We start from the raw sequence: 13,498 nt of genomic DNA, 5'->3' as shown, positions 1-13,498 counted from the left end.
CCTGCATGCCCCCTACTGGGGATCAAGCCCACAACCCAGGCATGTACCCTTGACCGGAATCGAACTTGGGACCTTTCAGTCCACAGTCCGACACTCTATCCTCTGAGCCAAACCATCTAGGACTATTTATCACTTTGCTTTTACTTTGCAGGTATATTTTCAGCCTAATACCCCTGTAGTAAACTATTTAACAAGAGCTGAGAACTTTAATGGAAATTTTCTCAGTTGTATTCCATTACTACCTGCACACTATTTCAGACTTTCTCTTTTATACTACATTCTCTTTTTTTGACCTATGCCTGCTGCTCTAAACTTTTATCTCATTAAGGATGAGATAACAAGGATATGACTAACGTTTCTTTATCTGTATCAAGGTAAGGAGAAAGTATCTTTGTAGTCTAGGTATTTTAACCAAAAAGATATATAAAATGTAAATTAGAAAATATTACTTAGCAAGGCCTCATGGAAAGAACATTTAAGAGACAAAAGGAAATCTCGGGGGGGCATACATTTTCCGTCACTGGGACAAATGAAGTTAACACGTGGGTTGGAAAAGAAGCAGAGCAAGTGGCCCCAGTGCATGAAGCCACAACTCTAGAAAACAGAAGAGCCAAGAGCAAGAAGCAACATTATGAAGCCAAGGCGAGTTTCCAAGGAAGAGAAATAGAAAGAGCACAATTGTGTGGGGGAAAATGAGAAAAGTTCAAGTATGAAAGGAGACACATCTTGCAGGAGACCTGCAATTACAGGAAGTAAAAGAGAAGGACCGAGTGAATGCTTTCTCCCGATGGTCGGGAGAGAAAGTAAACAAAAAATGTGTACTTTTGCTGATAGCTATTGCACTGCAGGTACCTTAAAATAAAATTGAAAAGATATTGTGTTGGTAATTGAGCATTAGATATTAATTTATAAATGTAAGCCCAATTAAAAATGAAAGTTTTTTTTCCCTGAGTTAGAATGTCAAAGCCACAGAAAGTATTCCACTCAATAACCAAAGCTCTGAGATGAATGCTGTTTAATACATTAAACCAAGACCTTTCTAATTCAAGTCATTTGTGAATCAAGAGGCAACATCTTTAGATTGCCATTTTAGAAATTATTGCTAAAAAAGACCATTTGTATTCTTTTAGGCACAATGATCTGTTAAATGGTATGCATTTTTATGGCAAATCCAACCCTCCCCCCCCCAAAAAAAAATTCTGCTTTACCCAACTCACAGGGAAGCATTAGGTTGCAGTTGGGGAAAAAACCCTCAGGGAGCAGAGAGGACACATTGGAGAGAGGGAAGATTGGGAAGTGAGGTTATCATGTGGGAGGGAAATAGCATAGAATGAGACCAATGCAGTCTTTCTGACCCTTGGCAAATTCTGTCCAATTCCAGACAGAGATCAAGTTCCAAAGAGAGAGCTGGGATATAGAAGGAAAAAGAGGGGCTCCAACAGGTGGTCTTTGGTGCCAATTCAGTGCCAAAAGGAATCCACAGTTTGGGGTGCAGTGAAGAAAGACATTTATTCCATGCAAACAGCTCAAATGGGACACAGCAGGGCTGCAAAAGCAGCAAGGTCCTGGGCCAGGCCCCTCTCTAGACAGCTCTGCTCTGCTCTGAACTGTTCCTGCAAGACATCTTCCATGTTTCATTTTCAATGTTTCAGCTTTAGCCTGGGAAATGCAATCTTCAGTCTTTGGTGGAAAGGGCAAATATGCTCCCTCAGTCAGAGGGGAAGGGGCTTATAAGGCCAGAAGTCCCCTCCTCTGATTCCTCATGCAAATGAAAACTCCAAATACGCAGTTTGATTGGTCCAAAAGGCACTGTCCTGATTGGTTAGAATGGAACCACTCTGATTGGTCAGTGAAGATGCTGAGGGGGCTACAGCTGTGCTCCCACTGACAGGGGAATGGAACTCCAGGAACTCTGTGTGAGGTCTGGCTCAGATGGCCGGGACACAGTCCAGTTCAGTGCTGAGGCAGCCAGCACTGAAGTGTAGGCTTCTCCCTGAAGTGCAGTGTGTGTGTCAGGCCCCTGTGTAGAAATGGCTGCTGGAGTCTGTTTTGCGTGTGCCTGTTTTGTTTTGTGCAGTTTTTAAAATATATATTCTTACCAATTTCAGGAGAGAGAGAGAGAGAGAGAGAGAGATATCAATGATGAGAGAGAATCATCAATCAGCCAGCTCCTGCATACCCCACACTGGGAATCCAGCCCACAACCAGGGCATGTACCTTGACCGGGAATCCAACCAAGACCTTTTGGTTCATAGGTCCAAGCTGAACCACTGATCCATGCTGGGTGGACTTTGTATTGTTTATAATTTGATCCCAGTTAAGCTACCAGGAGCCCTTCTTGTCCTGTATCCTTTTTCTCAGGGTCTACAGGGGCAAAGGCCATGCTCACAGACAAGGTAAGGAAAAGCAAAATTCAGCTCAGGGGAAGGGTCTGTAGACTCAGCAGTGGGTGGGTCTCAGAGCTAGAGTTTTGAAAGCCAGGAGATAGGGAGGATGTGAGTACTCAAGAGAGCGAGGCAGAATGGGACCTATGTGATCTATGTGGCCTAACTCTTCATAACCTCTCTAGCTTTCTCTCTTAGATTGTATCTTCATCATTCTTTGCACTTCAACTAAATTAGCCTCTTCTCTGCTCCTCAAAAATATGAGGTAAGCCCCAAACCAAGGGCTTTTGCATCTGGAAATTCTGCTGTCTAGAACGATGTTTACATAGAGACTCCCAGCTGATTTCTTTCTGGGCTTTCCTCAAATTCATCCTCTCATGAGGTCTTCTCTAGGAACCTCATCTAAAGTTCCAACCTTTCATTTCAACACTCAATATCCTCTTTCACTGCATTAATTTTCCTACTTAGCACTTATCCCTTTCTAACACAACATGTATTTTCCTTAACTATTTTGTTTATCATCTGTTTCCCTCGGTAGAATATAAGCTCTCTAGGGGCAGGAATTCCTGTATGCTTGGTTCACTGTTATATCATCAGAGCCGAGAACAGTGCTGGGCACATAGCCAGTTCCTAATAAATACTAGTTGAAGAAACCAATAAGTGAGCATTATTTTACATAGCAGCCACTATAAAGCTCTTAAAGATGCCTTCTTCCTTGAAAGAATTACACACTTTCCTATTTTTCTGCTATGTTACTAGCTTCTTCTTTCACTCCCTTTTACCCCATTTGTTCCTCAACATGCCAGATTATTAATGTTGGAGTGTCTCAGTGTTGTGGGTTGAATTATGTCCCCCCAATCCATATGTTGTAGTTCTAACCTGCAGTACTTCAAAATGTGACCTTATTTAGAGATAGGGTCTTACAGAGGTAAAAACATCAAAATGAAGTAATTAGCATGGGCCTTAATCTAATACAGCTAGTATCTTTCTACAAAGGAAAAATTGGGGGCGCACACACACACACACACACACACCATGTGAATGTCAACACAGAAGTCAAGGTAATTCCTCTATGAGCCAAAGATGACTAGGAAACTATCATAAATCAGAAAGATCAGATTCTCCCTCATTTCCTCAGAAAGAACCAACTCTGCAAACCCCCTGAACTCAGACTTCTGCCTCCAGAACTGAGACAATACATTTTTTGTTCTTCAATCCCTGAGTCTGGTATGTTGTCATAACAGTCCTGGTAAATACACCAGGGAATAGTTTTATTCATTTCAAACGGGCCGGATCCAGCCTGCGGGCCGTAGTTTGTCCATGGCTGCCCCAGTCCCATCCCACTGCCAACACCAACCCAGGTTCCCCGTTCGCCATCTGGCGATTTACCAGAGCCTGTGGGCTGTGGGGAGGGACCAAGATGTTGGCTATTCCACCCGCTCACCAGTCCTGAGTTCTACCCCACCACTGACACCCACCCCGGTTCCCCATGGTTCCCCATCTGCCATCTGGCGATCAGAGCCTGAGGGCTGGGGGGAGGGACCGAGAGGTGGTCAATGAACCTCACAATGACTGGTCGATCAGTCATTCTGGTTGTTACGCTGTTATGGTCACCGGCCTTTTATTATATAGGATTTGGTCCTTGATCTCATGACCTGTGCCTTTAAATCTCTTTTATATACTGAAGTCTACCAACAGTTTACCTCTAGCCCAGCATCTCCTCAGGACTCCTAACATATATCTTTAAAATGCCTAAATCTAAACTCCTTTTGCTCTGGAACCTCCCTCCTCCTGTCTCTTTCATCTCAGTTAATAGCAACACCATCCTTCAAGTTGCTCAGGTGATCTACCTTGGGAACATTCTGGGCTTTTCTCTTTCATATCTCACACAAAGTCAAACGTAATTCTACCTCTAACATCACAAAAACGATCTGGCTGGCACTTTAGTGCTTAAATGAGCTACTACTACTGTATCCTTTAAAGACTCAAAACGACAGAAATTGTTTGCAATGATAATCAGATACCTTTATTTTCTACGTTTAATTTCTTACAATCATTTTGGAAAAATAGTTGTGTCTCCAAATGTACTTTCACTGACAGAAGCTGGTATGACCAAAACATTCTTTGAAGGGTTTTGGAGAAAAAGTACTTAGCACTGAAAAACAAGTTTACATTTTACACATACTTTACACAAGATTAAAGGCAAGAAGTAGAGGCCATTCTCCTTCATTGAATCAATAGATCAGAAGAGAGCCTTTGGCATTAGAGATCCAAATTTATGAGATTTTAATCCAGTTTAAAATAAAGGGTGCCTAAAATATGAAAATGCATTTCATTTTTAAAAAACAGCTGTTTTGAAGAATGACTTTTTAACGTGGTCGGTATCCTCTTAGACATTTTGAGGTTTACTTAGCATAGCATTCTATCTGCTTACCATTCAAATTTGGACACAATGATTATCTGGTGTACTATGTGAATAGTTGAGGAGGCTGTATAAATAAATAGATCAATTTTGCTCAATGACTACCCTTCCATAAAGCCTCTTATAATTGGAATTAACCTACTATCTTCTTATCATTTAATATGTTTTTGTTAGAAAGGGTACACAGCATATGAAATTACAGGATTTACAGGAGTTAAAGACAAATTTAAGAACTCTTAAATAATATTTGCAATGTAAGCAACACAGTTATTACATTAGCTTAAAGTAAATCACAACATTCACAACACAGTATTTTATTTGGTCTCAATATTGAAGATGATTTCTTGAATTACTACTTATGTAGAGCTCAAAATGTAATTATATCATCTATCATTTTTCTTCAAGAATCTGAAAAAGAAAGAATTGATATGTAAGCATAAAAGTATTTTCATTGACAGCATCTTAATTTCATTCCCTTATCCACTCATTTAATAAACATCTATTTCTCTTTGCCCCTTGTCAATAGTCTGTGACAAGGGGTCATGTTGTGGGAAATCAGGAGCACATCTTTCAAAGGGACTGATTCTTAGAAATGGCACAGGGATGGGAAGGGGCCCTTTGGTCAGTCAATAATTTGTAATTTTCACAAATGGCTGACCCACAGATTTGTTGTGAAAAAGAATTTGTCCAAAAACTGCACATTTAAACAAAAAGAATGGAAGATGTAATCCCATCAATAATCTTACAATTCACAAAAGACACAGTGATTGTCCTCTTCCATGTGTTAGTGTCTGCCGTGGTGCATCATGTGATAGAGAGGCCTTCTTCTTATGAACAGTTTTTCAAGAAGCCACATGGGATTACCTTTCTGTTTTGAGGATAGGGACACATTGCTCTGAACTATCCATTTATGGCCATGAACGGGCATGTGCCACACCCTGACCATGCATGTCCCTTAGAAGTGAAGGGTAATCCGTGGACACAAGTCACCAGTTGTGCAAGTGTCTTCACAGACACCCTGCCCACTACTGAGGACGCTCATGAAAACCAGGACTGAAGTAAAACAATAAATTATACTCATTCTGATCTTAGGTCTCCTTTACTCTCCTTGACCCCTTCAGGGTCGTAGTCTAGCCTACCTTCATGTTTTAGAAATAAAGCTTTATTATAACCCAGATACTCCCATTCATTTTACATATGATCTGTGGACAATTTTCTGCTACAGTAACAGACATATTTTTGAAAGAAACTATATAGACCACAAAACCAAAAATATTTACTCCATACGCTTTAGTGAAAAATTTTGTTAATCTCAAATGCTGATGATGTAAAATTTCTTCAAGCACTTGCCAAATATTGTAAATACATTTTGTGAGCTAATAAAAGCATTAATGTACTCAGGAAAAATATATGCCTTGTATCTACGTGTACATAAAAGTATTTGCGTTAACAAGCTTATTATATAACAAAGAAAAAACCTATTTGTGTTTTCTTTACTCAAACATTATTTTACAGTGAATACTACTGGAGTCATAGTACACTTACTTTATAGGTAAAAGAAGCTGAACTTGACTTTTGCTGCCTGAAGCTGGCTGTGTTTCAGGGAATAAAATTAGACCCAAAGTGCATTGTGTTTTCACAATAACAAACCTTGCTGTAATTCGGGGGCATCTCCCTGTACTTAAATAAGATGCCAGCAGTCAATCGTGGAATGAAACCTTAAATTAATAACAGCAGCCTGGCTGGGTGCTTGATAAGAACACCAGTTTTTCTCATTAGTGTGAGTCAGTCTCTGCTGCTTTAAATCTTGTCAGAGGGTAGGAATATGTCTGGGTAAACGAGAAGATATAAAACTGTTTACTTATTGTGATTTTTCTCTGTTATTCAATCAGAACCTGCATGAATTTTAAGCTGATTACTGGCCCATGGTTCACTTCTGGTAGGAGTGTCATTCTTACAGGCTGGCTCACTGGGAACAAGTCTAGGATATCTCTTACCAAGCGGCTCTTACCTCCTGAAATAGCTGGATAATTGCTATAAGACTATGATAAGAATGCACAGATATACGCACCATTTGGGACGTGTTCACCAGCTTTCCTCAAAGACCTTTCCCATCAGTTTTCTAGCTCTTCAAAAAAGTCAGGGTATTCTCCCTCAGTGCTGTACAGCAGAAATAGAAAATTGTGCATGTTAAGGCTCTTAGAGAAGAAAGCATCTAAATAAATGATATCATGTAACCTATGCTATTCTCTGTCCCCTGTAAAGTGCTCTAGGGGCTAAACGATTATCATTCAGTTTGGTTCTTACCGGTGAATGATTTTTTTTTAAGTGTCTAAAATCAATCCTACACAATTACAATCTGGTGGGCAAAGAAAGTCATCTTGTATAGCCTCATCCAGCCAGGGTCGTCCGTAATACTCAGTTTCTAACCAAAAATAATTGGAATAAAAAGAGAGCACCCCACTCCCTATGTACTGTGCTCCAATATCTGTACACCCAGACAGACTCGGGCTTCACTGAATGTCAGAAGACAAAATAACTCAGAGCTTGATTTGATAAAATAAGGGAGTTGAAATGCTCATACAGGGAGTTCCATGTGATGCCAAACTGATAGTGGACTGGGCTTTCCATGGTTAAAAAGCAGCACTTTTGTTAAAACTTGCTTCCAGATTCAAAACAGATGCCTCTATAGTCATCAGTTTTAAACTTGGAGACACAATAGAATCGACCAGGGAGCTCTGAAGAAATCCGTATATCTAGAGCCATATCCATAAAGGCACTAATTCCTGGCCATGAGTTTGGGTAGGGCTGTGTCCAGGGTTGTCTGAGGGCAGCCAAGGTTGAGAATTACTGCTTCAGAGTGTAGATACTGAGATGGAGGGCTGGGGAAGGCTCCCTTCTGTAGCTTCTATTCTAAAAGTGATTTATAAGTTCACATTTTAGCAAGTTGTCTGTTTCTTTACCTCCTCTTCCCATTTAGGATTGAGTTCAAGTATTTCTTCACAGCCATTTGTTTCCGAAGGCGGGTATAGTTGTCAGTGAAGACTGCGTCCGAATGGCGTTTGATTGGCCCCTGGCCTTCTAAGATGTCACTGCTAAGAAATGTGATGGAAATAGAATCAAAGCTTTTTAGCAAAAAATGATAAATACACCACCATTCCCATTTTTCTTGGTGTCAAATAAAAATGAATTCTAACACCCAATTCATTTTCTATGACAAAAAATACATAGAAAAAATACACCTAAGCCTAAGGATAGGAGAGTGAGAAATAATCCAATACATGTTGGCACTTACTGGGAGTGTCTTAAGACTAAGTGAGCAAATATTTTATCAAATCATAGAGGGATATTTAAAGTTGTTTTCTGCCATTGGGAGTAAATTAATGCTTCTTGAGGAGCTATGTCATCTAAATGGTGCCATCTAAAGATTCAACTATTGGTCATTTAAAGAAAGAATCTTCCAATGCTTGGTTTGAGCAGGAAGTTAAAAAACAACTACTATGATTAACCTTAACATTTGCTTCGACTTATCCTATGTGCTATGTATTTTTTACTGTGTCTAATTCAATTTGATTGCAGATTTACAAATGTTTTCTCCTAAAGGAAAATAAGTGTGTCTACAGCCAGTGAGAATTTTACTAGTAAGCCTTATTTCTTTAATCAATGGGACTGGTATATTTTATTGAAGAATATAAATGATTTTTCAATTAAATTAAATATGATCAAAGTTATAAATGTGCAACAAAATTAGTAAATTATTAACAGTGCAAATATAATTTGCAGATTAACAGAATCATAATGTGTTTGATAAAATAGTAATAATAAATTATCTTTACCCAACTCGTTTTCCAACAAGAGAATCAAGGTATTTTTTGGCAGAAAGCTGACCCAAGAGTCTACTATAGTCACTGGTGAAAACTCCATCAGCATGTCTGGTATTTCTAAAACAAGAAAGAAAGGATAGCCATTATTTTAAAAATGATTTTCTAAAATATTATTTTGACTCAATCAATAAGAAAGAAATTCATAAATTTATGAAAGCTTCTTATAAAAATTAAGTCCCAAAGGAGATTTTCTAATAATTGGATTAGATTTCCTAATTTCCTAGTAACCTGTATTTTTCAGCCCCAAATTTTTAAAAGCCAGGAAATTAGCTTTTGTAGAAATACATCTCAACATTAACTAATGTTCCCTGATAGAATCTATAAAACAAATTCTTCTCTATGAAATATTGGTAGGAAAAATATAATATTTAAATTAGTGTCCGTTTATTTATGGCACTTTATTTCTCCTACCCTTAATAATGATAGATATAAGGGGAAACAATCCTGATTCTAACCCCTATTACATCTTTTGCTATTTCTTCTGCCAATATTTGGAAACAAAATCCTTTGAAAGAGAGGGGCTTAGGTCTATCAACCAGCTGTTCTGTTCAAATGAGGAAGCTTCTATTCTTTGTCTTCAGTGGAGATCTATACTGTCTGTACTTCAATGCTGCTCTTGACAAGTGTCTCTGTGAATGTAGCTTTTACTATTAGATATCTTTTCTTTATGTAGACATGAAACTTTTGCCTTAGAAATTCCTCTATCCCGAAATCCTAAATGGGAAATTTTTCCTAGAATCGGTGTAATATCTGATGTTGGCGTTTTGTGCAACAGAATGCAAGTGAATGGTTAGTTCACAATGGCTTGTTCCATGTTACAGCCTCTGCATGCAAGTCATGTACAGGGGCACACGCTGCCATAAATGTGGCTGGATGAAGCCATGACACGAGGAAACATGCAGTGTTACACAGCAGAAATAGCTTCATGGAGACACAAAAATAAAACACTTATAACTCAAAATTGTGTTTTCTAAAATACTGCTTCATGAAAGTGAACTCACCTGTATGCATCGTAATAGGGTGTGTCATTTTCAGCTAATACATTTTGTAGGATGTCAGTGTCTGCTTTTAATGAAGCTTGGTCAGGTTCGTTTTCTCCTTCATAGGGTATTCTGTCACCCAACCTATCAGGGGAAAGTACAATAGCAATATAATACATTATTTTATCAGAAGTTTATGCTTATACAATTATTTTAAATAAGATACCCAAAATCTTGGGAAGTATTGCCTATTCACAAAATATGTATAGTATATCTGATTTAATGGCTTCAATGGTTTATGAGAGTGTAAACAATAAAATTTTATTTATCCCATAAAATAAATACCATCCCACTTTTACAAGCTGTATGCATCCGGTGTGAGAGCTACTCAGTTCCATCCTATCAGAACATTAAGTAAAGTACACTTCCTTAGTAATATCTTCAGGTTGCAAAGTTAAATATCATAAACACTTAGAAAAAAAACCTAATATTCTGTATGAAAACGGGGAGCAAATTGTATGTTTATTGATGTTTAGTATCATTTCATGTGATATGTTTCTCTGTATTGATCACGACCAAAGAATCTCTACATCTCTGAATACTTACTCAAATTTCATGAATTCTGTGGGGCCTCTGGTTTCTAATCTCATGTAGTAACATGTTTTAGTAAAGGATGTAAAGTGCTTCACTGAAAAACTAAGGCTAGCCATTCCTATACACGGAATATTACTATACTGCATAAATGCATACACATTTGGAACACCAGCACATGATTAAAATTCTATGTATGTATGTTTTCTCTGTTAGGGTAAGACTCTAAGGAATTTGTTGGCTCCTGGGCACTGGTGTATCTTTTGGTGATGTGGTAGTTGGTAGTCAGGGACAAGCAGTCCTCTTAGAGAATGAAGCTTAGTAATCAATGCCAACTTCAGCATTCTTGTGATTGTTCATCTGTGGTGATATAACCACTCCATCAGAATCATTCCATTTGGTTAACGAAGCAGCAGAGACCTGGCTTTAAGCAGACCTTGTGAAGAATACGAGTTAGTGCCTGTATATAGTACCTGTAGGTATAGGACCAGAGGAAAGTTTAAGCTAATGCAGTTTTAATTTGCCATGTATTTCTTTAAACATAAATTTATTTTATTTCAGATAAAGCTTGAAATGAGCTGTATTATAATCTATGAACTTAAAATATAAAATACCACAAAGAGAATAGTAAAAACTAAAGATTTTTAAACATCAAAACCACATATATTAAAATTTACTCATTGGGCAAGAGGGTCTCAGTAGATCAATTATTCCACAATTCTTAATAATAGCAAATTAATTCTGCATAGATAGATCTCTCCAACATGCTCCTATATTTGTTTTTATAATCAACTACTAAACTTATGATTATTTACTGACTGATCTTAAAAATGAACTAAAATGAGGCATGCCATGAAAGTTCTATTTTCCCATCAGAGACTGAACTGAACTGAGATGCTGTATGAAAGCTCATTTCTTATCTAAAGCTGCTTTTGAATGAGTGGAAAGTCAAATCCTCCTCCCACCTCGTTTGGAAATGTGCACTATCCTATCTGTAAGACTAACCCCTAACTCTCTCTCTCATGCCCCGAGAGTGCTGCTGGGGCTCAGACTGATCATGGGGACCCGATGGTGAAAAAGCTTGCTTAACACATCAGCCAGATCTTTCATCTTTAAATGAATAATATGTAATTTTTGAAAGTTTGAGTTGTCCAAAACCCCAGCTAGAAAGTTCCCATTTCGATGAAGGAATGTTCAGCTGCCTGCACTGAAGGAGGACTTACCTCAGGGCAGCAGGTGCTCCGTACAGAGGCCACGCCAGTGTCTGTGAGAAGAGCACGCTGAACAGGAGCAGGAGCAGGAGGAGCCGGGGCGCCCTTCTCGATTCCATCTCTGCACCTCGAAAGGGGGAGTCATGTCAAGTCAAGCTTCCCACCCACAGGCCTCACCTGCTCGGGGATTCTGGGTGCCCAGCAAATGCTGAAGACTCTTGCACAGAGTTCGGGAAAAGTCTTTTTCATCTTACAGAAACCGTTAAACTGTAATAGTTATTACTTTTTAAATGAAGGGAATTTCTCTTGGTGGCGAGCGCTTGAATAAACATTAGGATCCTTTTGAACGACTGCCTATCTTTCATAGTTGGCCCACGTACACATTGATTGGCTCACTCTTACCCTGCTGGAAATAGCCCTGGGACCATCTTCTATTACAAAATGGTAGCATCCGATTTTAATATCCTCTCTAACTGCAAGAAGATGATTTTTTTTTCTACTTTAAGATTCTGCTTCTGGTTAATATAAAACTAGGTTATTATACATTGAATAATGAACATGTACATATAAATATGTGCATATAACAGTATAAAATGATTTTGTATATACATATTTTCTTCTTTTAATTGCAGATGTTACCGGTCACGTACTTCCTTAAGCCTGAACTTGAACAACTTAGCACAATTACTGGTGAAAATTGATTCCGCCCCCCTCAAAAAAAATTTAAACCACATATCACCATTGACCTGATTTTTGCCACAGAAGAAAAATATATTAAAAACACTGTGTGGTTTTAACATTTAATCAACTTACACATTTTATTTCTAAATGGTTTCTGGATAGAAACTTAAGACATCATGGTCTATTCTCTTGCTCTCTATAAAAATCACAGGATTTTTATTTAAAATAAATGCTTCCTGAGTTCACATAACCAACATATGACAGAAAAGAACAGAACTTAAAAACAAGTCTAAAACTTCAAAAACAAATGTACCCACTGAACCCTTCAGTCAAAAAATTATATACAAGCAAAAAGAAAACCCTACTTGTATGCATTATTTAAAAAAATAGTATTGAATAAAATGGCAAGCAGGAAAACCATCCATTAAACAAACGAATTCAGAAAATTCATGGATACGTGAGAAATTGAGGCATTTCTATCCTTACCAGGGGACTGAGAAACTTCTCTTTTTGTTGCTATAAAGAAAGAAAACTGTAAAAAAAAAATTTCCAGAGAGAAAAAAATTCAATCTACCCTGAGAAAAGTTCTAGCAGCAGAGAGGGGGTAAAAGAAGAAAGCTGTAGTTGTCACTTACCTTGCCTGGGAGTGTTCTGTTCCACAGACTGTTGGAGCTGTCTCAGGTGCTGAAGTCCCGAGTCCAAGAAAGGCTGTACCAGTCAGGGTTGAACCTGAACTTGCACTGGCTAAGGGTTATTGCCAGCAGCTGCTTTCACTCTACCCTGACCAGCATTTCAAAGCCCATCATTTTATAGGGCTTGGACTCGGGGCTGAGCAATCACAAAACTCCGACAGACGTCACAGCAGCTCTCCCACAGGATGAACAGGGCTTGAAATTCTTATCTAATTTCTGACTTATATAAAAATATAGTGAGCATCTTCATGACGTAAAAGAGAGGAAATTTACTTTAAACAAAAGCAGCTATCAAGTTGAATGTGAAATAGGGTAATCTTTAATTAGCAGTAATGATGTAAGCAAATGAATTTGCGTTATAGTCAGGGACATTGAGGTTCTTTCAGAAAATAAGAATTTTATGTCCAGGAATAGATTTTAAAAGCAACAAACAGTCATGGTCATTTTGCTTACAAATGTATAATTTTATTTTATTACAAAGCATCAATTCTTCTAAAGCCTTTATTTTATTTTTATGCTATTCGTGTAGATCCTGATTCATATATTCTTTCCTAATTGGAATCCTTCCTAATTGTTAAAGCATCTAAAATTAATTTTTTATTTTCCATTGTAATAACTTCTTTATGTTGAAACCTCATGTTAATCTCAGCATA

General features: G+C 38.1%; 1 protein-coding gene across 3 annotated transcripts; it reads right to left on the bottom strand.

The window, feature by feature from the left end:
• Positions 1–4,392: 4,392 nt before the first annotated feature.
• Positions 4,393–13,026, bottom strand: VIP (vasoactive intestinal peptide). Of its 3 annotated transcripts, XM_015570478.1 has the most exons (8): positions 12,789–13,026; positions 12,640–12,669; positions 11,485–11,599; positions 9,692–9,814; positions 8,643–8,747; positions 7,770–7,901; positions 6,878–6,966; positions 4,393–5,214 (listed from the first exon to the last, which is right to left on the bottom strand). In XM_015570478.1, the coding sequence occupies exons 3-7, from the start codon at positions 11,589–11,591 to the stop codon at positions 6,921–6,923; spliced, it is 513 nt and encodes a 170-aa protein (XP_015425964.1). In that variant the 5' UTR covers positions 11,592–11,599; positions 12,640–12,669; positions 12,789–13,026; the 3' UTR covers positions 4,393–5,214; positions 6,878–6,920. The 3 variants fall into 3 exon arrangements, with proteins under 3 accessions (XP_015425964.1, XP_006773810.1, XP_015425963.1); XM_006773747.2 differs by lacking the exon at positions 12,640–12,669 and having other exon boundaries at positions 12,789–13,025; XM_015570477.1 differs by lacking the exon at positions 12,640–12,669 and having other exon boundaries at positions 11,485–11,593; positions 12,789–13,025.
• Positions 13,027–13,498: the final 472 nt, after the last annotated feature.

Source organism: Myotis davidii, unplaced genomic scaffold, assembly GCF_000327345.1.
Source record: "Myotis davidii unplaced genomic scaffold, ASM32734v1 scaffold1427, whole genome shotgun sequence".
NCBI classification, from domain to species: domain Eukaryota; kingdom Metazoa; phylum Chordata; class Mammalia; order Chiroptera; family Vespertilionidae; genus Myotis; species Myotis davidii.
The sequence above is the reverse complement of the archived record's forward strand: the minus strand, read 5'-3'. Positions and strand labels throughout refer to the sequence as shown.

Bases quoted from the DNA above. Each gene is read 5' to 3' on its own strand.
- VIP (XM_015570478.1), bottom strand. From the start codon at position 11,591: ATGGAATCGAGAAGGGCGCCCCGGCTCCTCCTGCTCCTGCTCCTGTTC. The intron at 9,815-11,484 runs GTAAGTCCTCCT...TTCCCCTGATAG, and splicing joins GGAGCACCTGCTGCCCTGAG to GTTGGGTGACAGAATACCCT. The intron at 8,748-9,691 runs GTGAGTTCACTT...TTCTTGTTTTAG, and splicing joins CCCTATTACGATGCATACAG to AAATACCAGACATGCTGATG.